Here is a 20,558-nt window from a genome sequence, read left to right on the forward strand (position 1 = left end):
TCTGAAACACTCAGATTTGGAGTTTGCGACTAACAAAATGCTTTTTTTAAATGTAATAATCCCCTTTCATGAATCATTAAACTTTAACAACTTCTAAAATGGGATTCTGACCTCATAATGATTCAGAACTTGGATAGGGAAGTTGTGACTGTCCCTTCCAAAAATCGATTGAGTATGCAATGTGTCACTGTTTTACAACTGAAATCCAGTCGCAAAACATGGAAAATGTATTGACTCCTGAGATGGATTGGTAACCCATTTGCAAAAGGGAAGGTGGTGTTTGGGAGACCTTACACTTTGTGAACAGTAAAAAAATGTTTGTTGAGGAGTAGCTGTGTTCCAGTGACCCACTAGCAACTCTCAAACACATTTTTGAAAAAAGTTAACTTTGCTCTATATGCAGCCCTTTTCCTTTAAGGAAAAAGCATCTGCATTGCAAAAAATGTGAAAGGTGGTCACAGACATGGTAGTCCTTTTTGACCTTTGCAAGCCACCATCCTTGTAGCTGTCGCCAAACAGTGTGAGTTGCAAGTTTGGATTTAACCTATTAATACACGAGGTAGGTCGGGCTATGATCGACTCTGAATCAGAATTTCTTGAACAAATCATTTAGTACATATTTTAGTGGGTAAAATTCTCTACTGGTTGCAAAAATAATAATCAGAAATCATGACCTGTTTGTGCAACCAGTAAATCATATATTTACACCTTAAAAGTGCAATCTATATAATTGATATTCAAGAAACGCTCAGGAGTACCTGGTGTAATGTTTTGTTTTTTACTAAACTGCACAAACAAATTAATGTACAGAGAGAGATGTAGGTGCTTTACGATGTGATCTCTGGCAATTATGCCAATGCACTTTATTGCTATTGTTATTATATTGCAGGCAAGTTTTTACTCAGCAGATTATATCTTCAGAACTACGATGATATTAATGGTAAACTTTTACAAAGACTTGAGAAGGAAAAAGCAGATATGGAAAAAGAAATTGAAGAAGCAAGGTAGGTTCATATTCAGACCAAGTATGTATACATTGTAGTTGTTTTATTCTGTTTTATGGTATATATGTAGATTTCTGTTGTAGTGTAGGATATTCTTCCATGTGGTTACAGTTGTCATGCGACGCTGTTTTCGTTAGCGTTGGCATCATAACATGCCTACTAGCTTGTGGCTATAGAAATTAAGAAATCTCCTTATGTGAATCAAACAATGAAAACATTTACCTAAGTTTCCTTGTACGTTACAACAAAAAGGCTATCAATCCAGTGGTCTGGTAATTGGTATGATATTTATCAAACCTGATAAAGTCCTACTTCGTTGAGTCGAAATTTATCGGGTATAATAAATGCCAATCAGTTATGAATTTTTATGGAATAACATCTTAATTTTGGTGTGTACGGCACCAAATCTGCATGTTCAGGTAAATACCCATAGATAGGTTCGACCTGCTAATATCAATCACAAAGCTCAAAATTGTGCAGTGTGCAGCAACAGGTATTATGACATCCATCATCATTAACCACACTGCTCACAATGAAGGCCTTAGACTAGGGAGTATGGATTGATGTCTATATCATATTCCTCTCGGCTGTTGTCCATATGAGGAATTTTGGTTTAAATTCATCAAAAAACTGGCAGACTTTTGCTGCACTTTAATATTAAGATTGCTGCTGTGATTGCTTCTGTGTTTCATACCTGCTTGCTGACTGTGTTTCATGCCGACTGGATGACTGTCATTCATGAGCATTTCTTAAACTTACATACCAATGACAAGCAGATTGCATTTTTTAGCCAGAGGCGGTTCAGACAGGATCTGGAAGATTTTTTGTGAGCCGTACCCCTGCGCGCCTGTAGGTGGTTAAATTTGGATCCATGTTGTGGTGTCGTACGCACCAGAAGTGACGTCGCTGTCACCTATATATGCATCACCTCAGCTCACAGACGTCAGTTCTTGTCTTCCCACATCAGTTAGCACCGACAAGACAAGAAGGAAACATCGACGTTCCCAGCAGGGCTCCTTGGAGCTATCTGTTGTGTTGACTAAGCGCCTCCTTGCATTTTGCCAGCAGTTACCCCTACTCAAAGGAGCTTTACAAGGCCATGTGCTGCATATTTGAGCTAGATGACCCCTCTGGAGCGCCATTGGGCCCCACAGGGTCAGAGGGGGACCTATCAGGTTCTACGCCGGCCATTTCAGTCTCTGCTCCAATGAGTCCCGGTGGATCCGATCCAGACTGGTGTCCGTTATGCCACCATGACCTTCCCCGACACCGATGCTTCCGGTGCCAGCCCCATTCGCATTCCAGACTCAGGGTTGGAACAACACCAATGGACATCGATTCCGGCACAGACAGGACTCATGGGCCCTTGGTTGTCACCTGAGCCCTATTCTGAAGGGCTGCACATGGGGGAAGAATGGGAGGGGACACTGGACCCTTTAGAATACCAGTTGTAAGGATAAGAGTCAAGGGACTTATGTGAGGAGCTTGTAGATGCCAGTGGACTAGATGCCTCTACAGATAATAGCTTGCTTTCCACCACTACTGTGGCTACGGAGGAGGGAGCATATTTTACAATATTGGTGAAAAGGGGGTGCATAGTTCCTTGATCTCTTACTACCTTCAGTGGCAGTCAAGACTAACATCTTGACAGGAGTGATTCAGCACAGAGCTTCCTCTTCTGAACTCCTGTTCCCCTTTATTGAAGCACTTACAGGTGTCCTGCTGGGAACTTGGTCCAAGCCTAGCACAAAGGATCCTGTGAACCGGACAATCGCCCGCCTTCGCACCGCCCCATCTTTCCTCACCGAGCACTCCACCCCTGAAAGCTTCAGGGTCCAGGCTTTCACTTCCCATGACGCACTCCCCCGGACAGGGAATCCAAAAAGCTGGATACCAGAAGCAAGAAAATGTTTTCTTCCACCTGCCTGGCATTGCGATCAGTGAACTTTTCATGCCTTTTAGGCCGCTATCCCACACACTGTAGGACAAGGTTGTGCAAGTGCTACCACAGGTCACAGAGGACGCCTGGGCCATTCTCTCCCAAGCAGTGAAAGAATTCAGAGACGCAATCAAGTTCATCATTGGATGTGGTTTGGATATCACCGAAATGCTAGGCAGAGCAGTTTCATCAACGGCAGCAGTTCAACATCAGGGCTGGCTGAGGACATCTGGCTTTTCAAGGGATGTCCTGGCAAACCTTATGGACATGCCCTTCGATGGTGCTCATCTCTTCGGAGAGAAGGCAGTCTTGGCGCTGGCATGCCTTAAGTACTAGCGGGCTACAGCCAAGTCCTTGGGCCTCTCAGTGGCCATAAATCCCGTCTGCCTTCAGGCTATGATACCAATGTTTTAGCCTCTATCCCAGATTTCAGTGATGAGGACTCTGAGGCTGCTTTGCTTCATGGCCTCCTGCATCCTGCTGGTGACACATGCCCGATGGCATATGGGGGCACTGCATGGGACCTGAAGTTCCAGTGGGGATATAATCAGGGAAATCCCTCCAACATGGTTGGAGGGAACTGTGCAGTGGTGACTAACTGACCGCGATTGGGACAGAGGCACTCTCCTCTCCTTTTCCCAACCAGAATTCACAGTGGTAACAGATGCGTCACTCATGGAATGGGGTGACCATTTGGGAGCGGTGAAGATCAGAGGACTCTGGTCTCCTGCAGAATCCGGTCTCCACATCAACTTGCTGTAGCTCAGAGCGAACCTCTAAATAATATTCAGGCACGCGACCTCGGGTAGGTGTGACCGCTGGACCTTTGGAAGACTACAATGAACTCTCCTTTGGTTTGAGGTTTACGTGTCCCTATGACGCTCTTTCTCCACGTGGGATGGGCGACCTACCGACTAACTGACAGTGACAAATAGTCTGCGTCCAGTAAATGACCTTTTAGCACTTACAGTTTGTTATTAATAGGAGAAGTAATAGTTCATGGTCTTGATGAAGCGCCAGAGGATCAATTTTTGACTGCAGAGGCGCAAAACATGTCCACCACACGGTGTTAGGACAGGGTACATCACCTCCTTTCCCTTTTTTGAGGAGTACAGTGGGACATAATTCCCTTTAAGAACTCCTTTATTTGTTTTTTTAAATCTTGGCTTGACCCTCATTTTGAAAGATTAAATTATGATGCCGGGGGCTCAGAGCCAATTTTAACCTATCTTTCACTCTCCTCCCCTTTCTTGTCAGTACGTACTGCAGACCCTATTGGATCTGCCATACCATCTCCGGTTGAGTGCCACCACTATATGTAGGGTGGTCCGCCAGACATTGCAGTGCCGGTCTGACGAGGAGATAGCCCAGTGATGATGCCTAGCATCCCAGTTGATGCTTGAGGGCTCTCCTGCTAAGTACTGACCTCTCTCGTCCCTGCGCATATATATCTTTTAAAACAGTGTACTCAGTTTATTTAGAGGTTCATGTTCAGGGAGATCGTACACTGGACCATAATTCTCCCAGTCCCTCTTTTTTTTTTTTTCAGTAGCTCAGAGCGATCTAGCGAGCATTAAAAACATTTCTTCCCTCTATCAAAGGCAAGATAGTGCAGGTATTCAGGGACAACACCACTGCTATGTGGTACTGCAACAAGCAGGGTGGGGTGGGATCGCAGACCCTTTGTCAAGAGGTTCCGTGCCCCTGGACATGGCTGGCACAGCAGAGAATAACCCTGGTGGTTCAGCATCTGGCAGGTACTCTGAACGGCAGGGCGGATGTACACAGCTGTTAATGCATAGCAGATCACAAGTGGCGTTGCCACCTGGAGGTGGAACATGGTCTCTTTCAGCAGTAGGAAGAGCCTTGGTTAGATCTGTTTGCCTCCCAAAGAGAACACACTATGTCAGCAGTTTTGTGAGTTGGAGCTTCCAAGGCAGCACTTGCTTGGAAATGCTTTTCATCTCAAGTGGAGCTCAGGCTTCCTGTATGCCTTTCAGCCCATACCACTCCTGCCCAGAATTCTCAAGAAGATCACGAATGACCGGGACCAAGCCATCCATATGACTCCTAGCTGGGCATGGAGAGTCTGGTATCCCAAGCTTCTGAACAAGAACATCGATCCTTTGATCAAAGTCTGTAATGTCATTCTGGCAGCCAGGCGCGCCTCCACCAAAACGGTGTATGCCTGCTAATGGCACAAATGTGCAAGTTATTCTACAGAAAATACTATAGTCCCTCCTTCTGCCTCTCTGTCATAGTCTTCTTTTCATTCTTACCCTTGCCCAGCAGGGCTCTGCTCTGGGTACTTGTAAGGGCTATCTTTCTGCTCTGTCTGCCTTCCTGCAGCTGCCTGACAACTCTCTCTCCTGAAGTCCCCTATTGTAAATCGCTTTCTTAAAGGACTTGTACACGTGTTTCCCCTTCACCATTCATTATTCTTTAATGGCACCTCAATTTGGTTCTCACCTACCTAATGTGTGCTCCTTTTGAACATCTGAATAATTGTCCCCTCTGTCTGCTTACCACCAAGACAGCCTTTTTGGTGGCAATAACATCTGCCCGGAAGGGTAGTGAGCTGAAGCTTTGTCATCCAATCCTTCATTCCAGTCTGTTTTCCCAGACAAACTGGTTCTTTAAACTAGGGCCTCTTTCTTCCCGAAAGTGGTTACTCCATTCTATGTGGGCCATTCAGTCACCCTGTCCCCCTTCTGCTCTCCTCCACATGCCTCTAAAGAAGAGCAGCGACTCCACCGTCTGGACCCAAAGAGAGTGTTGTCATTCTACCTTGACTACACAAAAGAGTTCCGGGTGGACGACCAACTCTTTCTGTGGTATGTTAGAGCAAAGAAAGATCAGGCAGTACAGAAGTAAATCATTTCTCGCTGAGTCATTCTCTGTATAAAGGTCTGCCAGTCTCTGGCTAAAAAGCAGCCTCCTTATGGCTTGAGAGCCCATTCTAACAGAGGAAAAGATGGTATTTCTTGGGTAGCTATTCAAAGGTAAGGAATTTGCAGCTAGCTGTCTGTACCAGATGATCAAGTTACTTACCTTCTGTAACAAATTATTTGGTAGAGACAATAGCTAGCTGCAGGTTCCTTACCAACCCACCCATTCCTCCGTGCACTGTGAACAGATTTCTAGGGTTAGGGATGATTCCTTCCAGGGCCCTAGCTTGGGCACACCAGTGTCAGTGCACTTTATAGCTCCACGCTCCTGGCATGGATGATTGTGAAAAGTAACTGACGTCCACAAGCAGAGGTGGGGAATATTTAGGTAACTGCGATGTCACTTCCAGCACATAAGATGCTGACGAGCGGACCCGAAAGAAGCCACCTACCACGTGCGGGGGCACTGCTCATGAAAAATCTTCCGGGTCCACTCCGTCCCCTGGGAAATTCAAAGGTAATGATTCTGCAGCTACATTGTCTCTACCAGATAATTTGTTACCGTATATAAGTAACTTGTGCATCTCTCTTTGCATAGACTGGCTGTATATCAGCAGGTTGGCTAAAACTTTGCTGGCCGTTTAGCTGCGTTTTTTTTATGGCTCAACAGCATAAATCTAACAACCCTTCGCAGCTAGTTCAGGAATGTGTGCAAGATTTTGATTTGAAGTATTTGAGTAATGTCTGTGGGCTTATGGGTGTGTGCATGATGCTTAGGTGTACTAGGAGTGGGTATGCAATTCTTGGGTTTAATAAAGGTGGGTATGCAATGGTGTGTGAATTTGTAAGTAGCAGGGTGGAGAGGTCTCTGTGCCTGTTTGTGTGTTGTTGGTGTGGGCATTGTTGATGCAGAATAGTCAGATGGCTATTACTTGATAGACTAATGAAAGTTCAATAGTGTGACCAACATAGTAACATGTAAGTTTTGTTGTAGGCTTTTTGTTATTGTTGATATAGTTGTGTAAGAGGATTCGTTGTGTTTTATTGTTGTGTCAGTTGTGCAGCTAATCATGGTGGATCCTTTGATAAAAAGCTACTTCTTTGAGGAGTAGGGTCTGGTTGGTGAGGAGTAGGGTCTGGTTGTTTGGACATTACCAGATGTGCAAAGTACATGCAAAGTGCGTGGAGCAGTGATAAATTTGTTTATGATGCTAATGGAAAGAAACATTTAGGGTTTCCGCAATGGAGTGTCTGGTGTGTTGATGGTACTGGAGATATTTTGTTGTTTATTGTGTGCTTTTTTGATGCAGTGAGTTGTGGTATGTATTCTAAATTGTTGACTAGTCATTGCCTAATACAGTTGAAATAATGCTTGAAATGGATGAGAGTATTTAGGGGCAAGGGTGTAGGAAATTAGCCTCTTTCTACCTTTGTTACCCCCACTCTTTGCCTATTTGTCAGTGTTTGACTGTGTGCCCTGGAATCCTGCTAACCAGGACCCCAGTGATTATGCTCTCTTCTTTAAACATATTTGGCATACTGGTACCCCAATGTAAGTCCCTAGTATATGATACATAGGTACCAGGGGATCCCTATGGGCTGCAGCATATAACATGCAACCCATAGAGAGCCCATGCCAAGTGTTCTGCAGGCCACCCATTGCAGCCTGCGTAAAAAGGTGCATGCACGCTTTCACTGCCAGTTCACTGTAAGTCACCCCTGTGGTAGGCCATCTCAGCCCAGAGGGCAGAGTGCATGTTCCTGTGTGTGAGGGCCCTCCTGGTGCCCCCACAAGCTTCAGATCCATTTTCCTGGACTTTGTCAGTGCAGGGATGCCATTTTATGCGTGTACTGGACATAGGTCACTACCTATGTCCAGCTACATAATGGTAAAACTGAACCTAGGCATGTTTGGTATCAAACATGTTGGAATCATACCCCAATACTTTTCCAAGTAAGGGGAATGTTGCACTCTGGGGGCTCCTTAGAGGACCCCCAACATTGCTCCTACAGCCTTCTAAGGTTTTCCAGGTAGCCCCAACTGCTGCCACGTCAACAACAGGTTTCTGCCCTCGTGTTGCTTGAGCAGCTCAATCTCAGGAAGGCAGAACAAAGGATTTCCTTTGGGAGAGGAGTGTTATACCTTCTCCCATTGGAAATAGGTGTTAATGTACTTGGGAGGGTTAGCCTCCCAAAACCACTGGTATGCTTTGAAGGGCACATTTGTTGCCCTTGGGCGTAAACCAATCTACACCGGTTCAGGAACCTCCAGTCCATGCTCTGGCACGAAATTGAACAGTGGAAAGGGGAGTGACGACTACCCTGTCCATCACCACCCCTGGGGTGGTGCCCAGAGCTCCTCCAGAGGGTCCCTGGGTTTTGCCATCTTGAATCCAAGGTTGGCAGGGAACTCTGGGAGCATCTGAATGACAAGGTCAGGCAGGTGACTTCCGAGCCCCCTGCTGATAGGTGGTCACCCAGCTAGGTGACCAATCCCCCTTTCAGGGCTATTTACGGTCTCTCTTTTGGGTGGTCCTCAGATTCGGCTCGCAAGATTCCAGCAGGATTCCTCTGCATTCCCTACTTTGACTTCTGGCCACAGAAACTGCATCTGGACTCTCCAGGGCCCAACAATCTGCAACAAAGATGAAGACTGTGCCTGCAATATTGTTTCCACTGCTCCTTCCAGCTTCTGCAACATTTCCCTGATCGACATCCTCTGTGGACAGCCCGTCTTCAGTCTGCACAGGAAAGAAGGAATCTCCCTTGGAGTGAAGGAGTCACTCCCCTGCATCTGCAGGCACCAACAGCAACGACGACCGTCTGCGTGGATCCCCTTTCCTGCTGAGCTGAGTGGATCCTGCATTATGAGTGGTGGTCGGAAGTGGTCCAGTTGGTCCTCTCTACCAGCTGTCCAACTTTGGTGGAGGTAAGCCCTTGCCTTCTCACGCAGGACTTTACCCCCCAAGCACCTTGACATTTGAAGCTGCCAACGCTTGTTGGGACTTCTTCCAAGGGGTCTCCAAGCATTGTGTAGCTCCAGCTCCCAGCTCTCCTTCCTGCACCACACAGCTCCCTGAGTGGTTCTCTGGTTAGTGGGACTACTTTTCGTAGTGCTGTGTGGGCTCCTTTTGCATCTTGTGTCCCCGTCCTGTGGGACTCCTGTGAGTGCTGCCAGTGCTTCATTGGGCCCTCTGCGATGCTGAGGGCCCCCTCTGACTCACCCTCCTGGGTTGAATCCTTCTGGGCCTTGCTGGTCCCCAGCAGCACCACTTACCATCAACCGCGAGTTGTGCCTGTGCCAGGGCTTGTTGGTGGAATCCGAACATGCAAACCTGACTGCAATCTTCCTTCCGGCGTGGGACATCACCTTCACCCTCCAGGAACTTGACTCTGACTCCAGGTCTACAGTGCTGACTCTTCTTCCTCACCGTTGACCAACTCCTGCATCCTTAGCCTGGTGGGTAGGAACTCCTGCCCTCAATGGACTCTGCTGTGTCTTCTGGACTGGGTCCCCTCTTTACTCAGGTCTTCCTCTTCAGGAGTCCACCATTTGTTTCTTGCAGTCACCTCTGGGTTCTGCAGTTCTCTTTTTTTCTTCTTAGTGTGTGTTTTGGGGTAATTCTAGTGATTCACTCTTCCTTTCATGGTCGAAGGGGGGTGTTATGGTACTTACCTTTGTGCTTTCCTGGTACCCCCAGATCCCCTCTACACACTCCACTTACCTAGGTGATGGTCCAACTCCCACATTCCATTTTTTAGTATATGGTTTGTGCTCCCCCAGGGCCACTGTTCTCTATTGTGTTTTACACTATTTGCACTGTTTTCCAACTATTCTTATGCGTATTTTTGACAACTAATGTATATATCTTGTGTATTACTTACCTCCTAAGGGAGTATTGACTCTGTAGTATTTTTGGTGCTGTGTGTAAGTGATGTGTCACTACAGTGGTATTGCATGAGCTTTGCATGTCTCCTAGATAAGCCTTGGCTGCTCATCCACAGCTACCTCTAGGGAGCCTGGCTTCTAGTGACTGCCTTTACTGCACTAATAGGGCATACCTGGACCTGGTGTAAGGTGCAAGTACCTAAGGTACCCACCACACACGAGGTCAGATTCCTCGCATGGGCCTAAAGAATAATTTATTAACCTTCAATAATGCTTTTTCTGCTAGAGACTATGGCCCTCAATACAACATTGGTGGTTGGCCGAGGCCGACCACAAATATTTGACCGCCAGTCAGCTGCCTATGTGGCCAGGAACCCGCCGGCCGCATTTGGACATCCCCCCTGGGCCGGCGGGCGGAACACCCGTCGCGCAATCCACTGCCCGTAATTTGGGAAGTTGATTGCGCGATGGGGATGTGCCTGGGGGCCCCTGCACTGCCCATGTGCAGGGCATGGGCAGTGCAGGAGCCCCCAGGAGCAACCCGAGTCCCCTTACTACCAGCCTTTCCATGGTGGTGTTCACTACCATGGAAAGGCTGGCGGTAAGGGGAGTTGAAATCCCCAGGGCAGTGCTGCTGGTAGCGCTGCCCTGGCTGATTACAACCGCCGGGACCACCATGGCGGTATTCCGCCGGTCCCGTCGGTATGACTGCGGCGCTTTCGCCACGGTCAAAATACACAGTGTAGCACCGCCAGCCTGTTGGTGGCACTACCGTCACATTTACCCTGGCGGTCACCGACCGCGAGGGTTGAAATAAGGGCCTATATCTAACTGTAGATTTCACATCTTTTGAATACCTCCAATCTTCAGACTGGAACCAGAAACCTTTGCATAGCAATGTCCTACAGCGTTGACAGATGGCGTCATGCGATGTCATGGTTTTGTGTGCGATTTCGTCTTGTGTGGTTGTGCCATCTGCTTCCCTACAGATATGTCACTTGCTTGCACTATCATCAGTTTCTTTCTGTCCTCTGCCTGTACCAACAGACATGGGGCTTTAAGAAACCTAATTGCAATGTTTCTGTTTAGTATATATTCTGGTGCAGATATCCAGAATTGTAAATATTTACCAACATAAACCTCTACACGAGTCCCTTCCACAGAACGAAGAGGTGAGGAATCTGCTGTTGGATGGAGTCTCTATCAGAAAATGTTACCAAAGGTAGATAACTTGCACTTTTGATAAACTTCTAACCGAAGATTCCTCACCTTTGAAATAGATACCATAGCTTTAATTCTGGGGTGGTGGGTATGTGGACTGACTCAAACTAGGAAATCTTGCAGAACAGATCAGGAAAAATGCTTTTCTCTCCTTACCTGACTATCTAAACAATAATACTTGGTGAACATGTGCAAAGATGCCCACGTTGCATCGTGACAAACAGCTAACACCAGTACACCCCAGGCCAAAGCTGTAGTAGCAGTCTTTGCCCTAGTTGACTATGCACACAGCCCCTCTGGAGGCTGTTTTCTGGCCACATTATAAAAGATCTTATTGCAAAAGACAATCCACCAACAAGTTGTTCTCTTTTTTTTTTTTATACTGCCTTCCCCCTTTTTACTCCTGAGAATCTGACAAAAAGTTGTTAATCCTGTAGAAATTCTCTAGTTCTCTCCAAATAAAAACAGAGCTCTCTTGGGATCAAGATGATGCAACAGTTAATCTTCCTTTGTAAGATGAGGCAGTGCACAAAGAGATGGCAAAGTAATGGATTGTCCCACATACAAAAGCATAACAACTTTAGGAAAGAACATTGCTCTCATTCAATGGACCAACTTATCAGGAAAAAGGAAACATAAGAAGACACCAGTGACAAAGCCTGAAGTTCACTTTATCGCCTAGCAGCCTTAATGGCTGCACGAAACACCGTTTTCAGAATCAACAAACTCAAAGAACAACTATGATAGGCTCAAAAGGTAAGCACATCAGATAAGTTAAAACAAGATTCAAATTCCACTGTGGCATTATAAAAGGAACCAGAGGAAACATATAGACCTACCTCTTCAAACAACGAATCACAACAGGTGATTAAAATGAGACCGTTCATCTGATAAACGTAAGAAAGCTAAAAGGGCTGCTAAATACCATTTAACTGTAGCTACAGCCAGACCTTGCCGAGCTAGTGATAAAGAAAACAAGAAAAAAACAGAAAGGGACACTTCTAAGGGTTGCATCTGACTTGAGGCACACCACATCACAAACATCTTCCAGGGCCTATCATAAGCAGTCTTTGTTGATGGGCACCTGGCTACCAGGAATACACCAAGAACTTATGGAGGAAGATTATATAATAACAACTTCTCCCCTCAGTCTCCAAGCATGGATTTGGAAACCTCTCTGGCTTGGGTGCAGAACTCAACCCTGCTGCTGTGTCGGAAGTCCTCCCACAGAGGCAGCTGAATCAGAGGACTGATGCTCACGGCCAGAAGATTTGGATATCACACTCTCCTCACCAAGTCCTGAGCCACCAGGATGACTTTGGTCCGGTCTCTTTATCTTCTTGAGCACTCTGGGGAGGAAAAGTAGTGGCAGATAGGCATATAGGAGTCTGGACCCGCAGTGAAGGTAAAGGCACCTCCTAGACTTCTGCTGTGGTGAATAGATTGAGCCAGGCCTCTCCTCATCATTGAAAGTCTCGCTGTGCAAGCACAAATGTAATTTGTGAACCGCTAGTTATCGCTGTCTGAGTTTGTCTGCTTTGACATTTAAAGATATCCCACCAGATGTTGGATGATCAAAGATATATCCTGATCGCTCAGCTGCTCCCATAGATGAAAAGCTTTCAGACAGTAAACCCACAAACCCGATCTGCCCCGTTTGTTGAAATGCCACATGGCAGCCGTATTGTCCATGAGTACCTGCAGTTGTTGCCTTTAGAATCTTGAAAAAAAGCCTTTAAAGCCAATCAGATTGCCCGAAGCTCAAACTATTTATGTGAAGATGTGCTTCTGCCAGAGAACAGAGCCCTCTGATATCCATGCCCCCCCACATGATCTCCTCAACCAATTAAAAATGCATCCATCACAGCAGTTAGCTCTGAGAGAGGGAATGAGAGGGGTCTGACACTGGTTCAGTTGCAGTCTAGTAGCCACAACAGCAGGTCTTTTGCAGTCTCCTCTGATACCTAGATTAAATCTGATAGATTATCTTGGTGTTGAGCCCAGAGAGACTTTGAATCCCACTGCAGAGGCTACATTTGCCACCTGGCACTGTCCACAAGAAAGATGCAGGAGTCCAAGAGGCCTGGAAGCCTCAAAGCCACTGTATGAAACTGGCTCCTTGTTTGCAGTACTCCCACACTTTGTGCCTGATATCTGATGCTATCCTGACCAAGTGCGTGCTGGGATCTTGCTAACCAGGCCCCAGCACCTGTGTTCTTTCCCAAAACTGTACCAATGTTCCACAATTGGCACATCCCTGGCCCAAAGCTAAGTCCCATGTAAAAGGTACCGGTGGAACAAAGGGCCCTGTGACCAGGGAGGTCAGCATATATTGTGCCACCCTAAGGGACCCCTCACCAAACACATGCAGACTGCCAATGCAGCTTGTGTGCGCTGGTGGGGAGAAAAAGGTAAAGTCGACATGGCATTCCCTCAGGGTGCCATGCCCACAAACCGCTGCCTGTGGCATAAGTAAGTCACCCCTCTATCAGGCCTTACATGCCTAAGGCAGGGTGCACTATCCCACAGGTGAGGGTATAGTTGCATGAGTAATATGCCCCTACAGTGTCTATGTCAATTTTTAGACATTGCAAGAGCAGTTTGGCCTTACTGAGTATATGGGCTGGGAGTTTGTCATTATGCACTCCACAGCTCATAATGGCTTCAGTGAAGTCAGGGAAGGTTTGTATCAAACTCCTCAGCACAATCAACCCACACTGATGCCAGTGCTGAATTTATTGAAAATGCACCCAGAGGGTATCTTGGAGATCCCAGCTGTTTAACGCAGGACTGACTGGTCTGTGCCAGCCTGCCACCTAGAAACAAGTGTCTGACCCCATGGGGTGAGAGCCTTTGTGCTCTTGGAGGCCAGAAACAAAGCCTGCACTGGGTGGAGGTGCTTCACTCCCCCTGCAGACACAGTAACACTAGGTGGTAAGCCTCAAAGGCTCAGGCCTCCTGTTACAATGTCCCAGGGCACTCCAGCTAGTGGAGATGCCCACGCCCTGAACAAAGCACCACTTTTGGTGGCACGTTTGGTGAGAAACTTAGGTAAAACAAGTAAGAGTGACCACTTCTGCTGGGACCACTCCTAAGGTGTCCACAGCTAAAGTGCCCCCCTTCTTGCAAAATCCTCCTTTGTTTGGAGGACAAGCGCCAATAGGGTCAGGTTTGTGTCCCCCTCCCAAAGGGAGTGGACACCGGAAGGGTTTAGTCACCCTCAGGGCAGTAACCATTGGCTACCGCCCTCTGACCCATGTAACACCCCTAAATCCAGGATTTAAGGACCTCTTTGAACCCAGCTCACCAGATTCCGAGCGACCTCAAGAAGAAGAAAGAAAAAAAGGAGGACTGCTTAGCTAACCCCCAGCACAGAAGATGGAAGACACCAACTGACTTGGCTCCAGCTCTACAGGCCTGTCTCCAGCTTCTGAAGCCCTGCTACAAAAAGGCAATGCATCCTGCAGGACCAGTGAGTTTTTAAAAGTCTCAAGAGGACTGCCTGCACCCTAGAGGACCAAGTTTGCATGTGGACAGCAGCCCTGTCCAGAAGGAAACACCAGCAAAGAACTCCAGGACCGCCCTGGATCTGTGAGTCCTGCCCATTCTGCACCCGACATCCCATGGCCTGTGTCCAGGTGGCCCAACCAACTAGAGCTGGTCCCCAGGTGATTCTGACCTAGTGTCCACCCTGGGTTCACCCCTCCAGTCCAACACGATGACGTCTTCAGCCTAAATCCAGAAGCCCCCCCTGACCACAACAGAATCAGACGAAGATTTCCAGATGCCAAAAGGTACCCCTACACTGGCAGCCCCCTGGCCTTGGGGAATCTGATCTACAGTGCAGCAACGTCCAGCAGGCTGCCCTCCTGCTTGTTTAGCCTTTGGTTTCCCAGAGCCTGACACTGTTTGCACCCTGCACCTGGCCTCCCCTGCGGCACTGAGTGTGTGTGTTTGGTGCTGACCTGTGCTGTCCCCCAGTGCTCCTCTAAAATCCCCCCCCTACTCTGCCCTCTGAAGACGCAGGTTCTTACCTGCAAGCAGTCCTGTTTCCAAGTACCCCCAGACTCAAGAGGAGCCCATGTTAAATCAACCTCAACTTTGACTTCTGCACCTGGTCAGCCCTGTGTTGCTAGTGGTGGGTATTTTGGGTTAACTTGAACCCCAACCTGTGGACATCCTAATACCCGGAGACTGGAACTGTAAGTCTTGTACTTACCTTGAAACTGTGCTAATTTTTCTCCCCCGCCCTAAGAACTGTTTCTGAAAATTGCACTGTCAACTTTTGAAACAGATTGTAGGAAAGTACCATCTTGCCTAGCATGTTACCCCCATTTTTACTTGTGTGTCTGTTTGTTTTTGCCTGTGTCACTGGGATCCTGCTAGCCAGGACCCCAGTGCTCATACGTTGTGCCCTATATGTGTTTCCTGTGTGCTGCCTAACTGTATCACTGAGGCTCTGCTAACCAGAACCTCAGTGTTTATGCGCTCTCTGCTTTTAAAATTGTCACTGCAGGCTAGTGATTAATGTTACCAATTTTGATTGGCACACTGGAACACCCTTATAATTCCCTAGTATATGGTACCTAGGTACCCAGGGTATTGGGGTTCCAGGAGATCTCTATGGGATGCAGCATTTATTTTGCCACGCATAGGGAGCTCAGACAATTCTTACACAGGACTGCCACTTCAGCCTGAGTGAAATAACGTCCACGTTATTTCACAGCCATTTTACACTGCACTTAAGTAACTTATAAGTCACCTATATGTCTAACCCTCACTTGATGAAGGTTAGGTGCAAAGTTACTAAGTGTGAGGGCACCCTGGCACTAGCTAAGGTCCCCCCACATTGTTCAGGGTAATTTCCCCGGACTTTGTGAATGGGGGGGACACCATTACAGATGTGAACTACATATAGGTCAATACCTATGTGTAGCTTCACAATGGTAACTCCGAACATGGCCATGTAACATGTCTAAGATCATGGAATTGTGCCCCCAAGCCAAATCTGGTATGTGGTGCCAATCCCATGCATCCCCGCGGCTCCAGCATGGACCCCGGGTACTGCCAAACTAACTCTCTGGGGTTTTCTCTGCAGCTACCGCTGCTGCCAACCCTCACAGGTTTCTGCCCTCCTGGGGTCTGGGCAGCCCAGGAAGGTAGAACAAAGGATTTCCTCTACACCCTCTCCCTATGGAAATAGGTGGTAAGGGCCTGAGAGGAGTAGCCTCTCCTGGTCTCTGGGAATGCTTTGAAGGGCACAGATGGTGCCTTCCTTGCATAAGCCAGTCTACACCGGTTCAGGGATCCCCCAGCCCCTGCCCTGACGCGAAACTGGACAAAGGAAAGGGGAGTGACCACTCCCCTGTCCATCACCACCCCAGGGGGGGTGTCCAGAGCTCCTCCAGTGTGTCCCAGACCTCTGCCATCTTGAATGCAGAGATGTGAGGGCACAATGGAGACCTCTGAGTGGCCAGTGCCAGCAGGTGAAGTCAGAGACCCCTCCTGATAGGCTCTTACCCGGTTAGGTAGCCAATCCTCCTCTGAGGGCTATTTAGGGTCTCTCCTGTGGGTTTCTCTTCAGATAACAAATGCAAGAGCTCACTAGAGTTCCTCTGCACTTCCCTCTTCAACGTCTGCCAAGGATCGACCACTGACTGCTCCAGGACACGTGCAAAACCGCAACAAAGTAGCAAGAAGACTACCGCAACACTGTAGCGCCTAATCCTGCCGGCTTTCTCGACTGTTTCGTGGTGGTGCATGCTCTGGGCGCTGCCTGCCTTCACCCTGCACTGGAAGCCAAGAAGAAATCTCCCGTGGGTCAATGGAATCTTCCCCCTGCTAACGCAGGCACCAAAAGTCTGCATCACCGGTCCTCTGGGTCCCCTCTCAACTTGACGACCGTGGTCCCTGGAACACAGGAGCTGGATCCAAGTGACCCAGACAGTCCAGTGGCCCTTCTGTCCAAATTTGGTGGAGGTAAGTCCTTGCCTCCCCATGCCAGACAGTAATCCTGTGTACTGTGTAATCTGCAGCTGTTAGGGCTTCTGTGCACTTTTGCAAGACATCCTTTGTGCACAACACAGCCCAGGTCCCCAGCACTCCGTCCTGCATTGCCCAACTCGCTGAGTTGACCTCCTGCTTCGTGGGACCCTCTTTTGTTGTGTTGAGACGACCCCCATGCTCAGATTTCTTGAATGCCTGTTCAAGTGCTTCTGCGGGTGCTGCCTGTTTCTTCATGGGCTCTCTCTGTTGCTGAGCGCCCCCTCTGTCTCCTCCTCCAAGGGACGACCTCCTGGTCCTTCCTGGGCCCTGGCAGCACCCATTATCTTCAACCACGACTCTTGCAGCTAGCAAGGCTTGTTTGTGGTCTTTCTGCATGGAAACAACTCTGCATCCTCCAGCACGCCGTGGGACATCTGACCAAAGGAGAAGTTCCTGGCACCTTCCGTTGTTGCCGAATCTTTGGCTTCTTCCACCCAGAGGCAACCCTTTTGCACCATCTTCCAGGGTTTAGTGGGCTCCTGCCCCCCCCCACCCCGGTCACTTGCGTGACTCTTGGACTTGGTCCCCTTCCTTTGCAGGTCCTCAGGTCCAGGAATCCGTCTTCAGCGCTTTGCAGTCAGTTGTTGTCTTTGCAGAATCCCCTATCTCAACTTTACTGTCTTTCTGGGGTAGTAGGGTAACTTTACTCCTACTTTGCAGGGTCTTGGGGTTAGGTATCCTCGATACCCTTAGTGTTTTCTTACACTCCCAGCGACCCTCTACACACTACACTAGGCCTGGGGTCCATTCGTGGTTTGCATTCCACTTTTGGAGTATATGGTTTGTGTTGCCCCTTGGCCTATTGTCTCCTATTGCATTCTATTGTGTTCTACAGTGTTTGCACTACTTTTCTGACTGTTTACTTACCTGATTTTGGTTTGTGTGTATATTTTATGTATTTTACTTACCTCCTAAGGGAGTGTATCTTCTGAGATACTTTGGCATATTGTCACTAAAATAAAGTACCTTTATTTTTAGTAACTCTGAGTATTGTGCTTTCTTATGATATAGTGATATGATATAAGTGGTAAGGCAGGAGCTTTGCATGTCTCCTAGTACAGCCTAAGCTGCTCTACTATAGCTACCTCTATCAGCCTAAGCTGCTAGAACACCTCTATTCTACTAATAAGGGATAACTGGACCTGGCACAAGGTGTAAGTACCACAAGGTACCCACTATAAGCCCGGCCAGCCTCCTACACAGCTATTTGCTATTTATTCAAAAACAGTATAACGTGCCAAATTGGCACAAAGTGGTATTGATACATATGTTGGATACTTACTTGTAAATGTACTTACCTGCAACTTGAATCTTGTGGTTCTAGAAATAAAGTAACAAAATATATTTTTGTTATATAAAAACCATTGGCCAGAAGTTAGTCATTGAATGTGTGCTTCCTTTATCGCCTGTGTGTGTACAACAAATGCTTTGCACTACCCTCTGAAAAGCCTAGTAGCTCGACCACACTACCACAAAAGAGAGCATGAGTATTACCTACTTTAGCATCTGTTAAGCCTCTAGGGGAACCCCTGGACTCTGTGCACACTATATCTTATTGTGATATTGTATATACAGCTTCCTACAGCAACTCTCACTGAGATGTAGACTGAAACATCTGGCTCATATCCTGAATATTCTGGATGCGACAAGGCAGTAATCAAGCTCAAAACTACACCGTGTCCGGCGTTGCTCCAATAAAAGGGAGTCTTTTCAAAGGTGGGACTTCGGCATATTGGTGGTAAGACCCAAAGGCATCAAACGTTTGACCATCGTCTGGAGCTGTTTAGCAACTGCCTGAGGCGAGCCCATCTTTAACAGCCAGTCTTTGAGGTACGTAAAGACTGGTATTTCCAACCTCCACAAATGTGCTGGAACGACCACCATCACCTGTAGGAACATCTGAGGTGCAATGGTCAATCCAAAATGGATTACGGAGACAGTCGTATCTTTTCACCAAACCTTCGATGGAGAACGAGATGTTGTTTTGACCTCAGCTGAGATCGACGAGCCGTGGACACCAAACAGGACTGAGGGCCAGATGTAGCAAGCAGTTTTGCCCATTCTGTGTCTATGGGAAAATGTGTTCGTACATATGGCCCTGAGTCTTCAGTTTCCTGAACTGTGCTATTGAAAGTTTTGATACCCGCTCCCAAATGGCCTTCTCGTTATTTTTGGCACATGACGAACATGACTTTGAGTTGTGGCTGGAACTAAGACACGACAAATAGGCATTATGTGGATTTGTGACAGACATCAGTCAGAGTTCATAACTGTTTTTAAAGCTGAAGGTTCTGGTGACATCTACACACAAAAAGTAATTTCTGGAAGAAACTTACCAATAACCAAACCTTTGTATAACAGTTGAATCTCCAGATCCGCATCAATTGGCGCAGAAAGAAAGGAAGTGATGCCAGCACGAGCAGGTGCTGTATATGGAGGGACATGACATCACAACTGCATTAGATAGTCACACATTGAATCATAACGTCACATGATGCCACCTTTCGATGCTGGAGGGCATTGCAATGCAGATGTCCAGATCCAGTCTGACGCCTGGAGGTATTGAAAAGGTGAAGAATCTATGGTTAGAAGTCTCTATCAGAAACAACACTTTACAACATGTTGCTTCAGTTAGAATAAGGAAATATTTCAAAATTTCATCCATTTCTTGACGTCAAAAGCCAAGGTGGGTTTTGGTGAGATGTAGTATTTAGGCTTTTCCTAAAGCCACTGTGATTCAGAACTCGAAATAATATTCAACACTGAAAAAATAAGTGTGACTACGTTTGCAGAGAAACCTCAAGAACGTACCTCTATTGAGGCACATGTTATGTGAACTTCACTGTTACTTTTCACCAGTAGAGAGATAGAATAGGGGAACAGAGCTGCTGTTTGTACAACTAACACATTATTTACATTTTTGCCATTGTAGCCAATCAAATTGTCTTTCCAAAGGACAGTACTCGTGAAGCATTATCTGATATGCCCCAGTAAATGCCAAGTAAAAAAAAAAATGCTCAATCCGTTCACCCCAAAAGCAAACATTGGGGGCAAGTGGAATTTGATACGAACTTTACGACATGGGATCATGAATGACGCTGTAAAAAAAATATTAGCGACTCTTTGTGTGACAGATTTCTTTTTTTAAACCTAAATTTAGAAACAATTAACCATTACAACGTGAAATAGTGTGCTTTGTAATCTTTTCTTCTTTTCTAGTGATGGATCCTAATTTGTGATGAGTCCAGATAAGTAGTGGTGAAAGTACCTAAGGATACTAGCAAAAAACAGTTCCGATTGTCAAATACTTACCTGCATTGCATTTATTTTAGGAGAGAGCAGCAAGAGGCCTTGAGGTTACAAGGAGAAGACCAATTTGAACAAGAGCAAGTATTAGCAACAGTTGAAGAAAAACCTGAAGGTACAATATTTTAAAATCGTTATTTACTAGACCTCTGTGTTTTGCTGTTATTTGTGAAATGTGCTATAGGAAAAACATACACGCTGCATTTGGTGTTTTCAATTCTTAATAAGGTTTTGCATGTCTTTCAATCACGTTGATAGTATTTCTT

The 20,558-nt window shown here is 46.8% G+C and overlaps 1 protein-coding gene and 1 long non-coding RNA gene across 5 annotated transcripts in view; one reads left to right on the forward strand and one right to left on the reverse strand.

The window, feature by feature from the left end:
- The window catches only part of AK9 (adenylate kinase 9), an 824,487-nt gene that overhangs the window by 292,985 nt on the left and 510,944 nt on the right, over positions 1-20,558 (forward strand). For all 4 annotated transcript variants that reach the window (XM_069234515.1, XM_069234516.1, XM_069234517.1 and 1 more), the window contains 2 exons: positions 890-1,004; positions 20,319-20,407. In XM_069234515.1, coding sequence (XP_069090616.1) covers positions 890-1,004; positions 20,319-20,407 — 204 coding nt within the window. The remainder of the gene's footprint in view (positions 1-889; positions 1,005-20,318; positions 20,408-20,558) is intronic.
- Positions 1-20,558, reverse strand: part of LOC138295903 (uncharacterized) — a 419,369-nt gene that overhangs the window by 50,051 nt on the left and 348,760 nt on the right. The window contains exon 9 of the long non-coding RNA XR_011203710.1: positions 19,323-19,539. This is a non-coding gene — a long non-coding RNA (uncharacterized lncRNA). The remainder of the gene's footprint in view (positions 1-19,322; positions 19,540-20,558) is intronic.

This window comes from Pleurodeles waltl, chromosome 5 (genome assembly GCF_031143425.1).
Source record: "Pleurodeles waltl isolate 20211129_DDA chromosome 5, aPleWal1.hap1.20221129, whole genome shotgun sequence".
Classification (NCBI taxonomy): Eukaryota; Metazoa; Chordata; class Amphibia; order Caudata; family Salamandridae; genus Pleurodeles; species Pleurodeles waltl.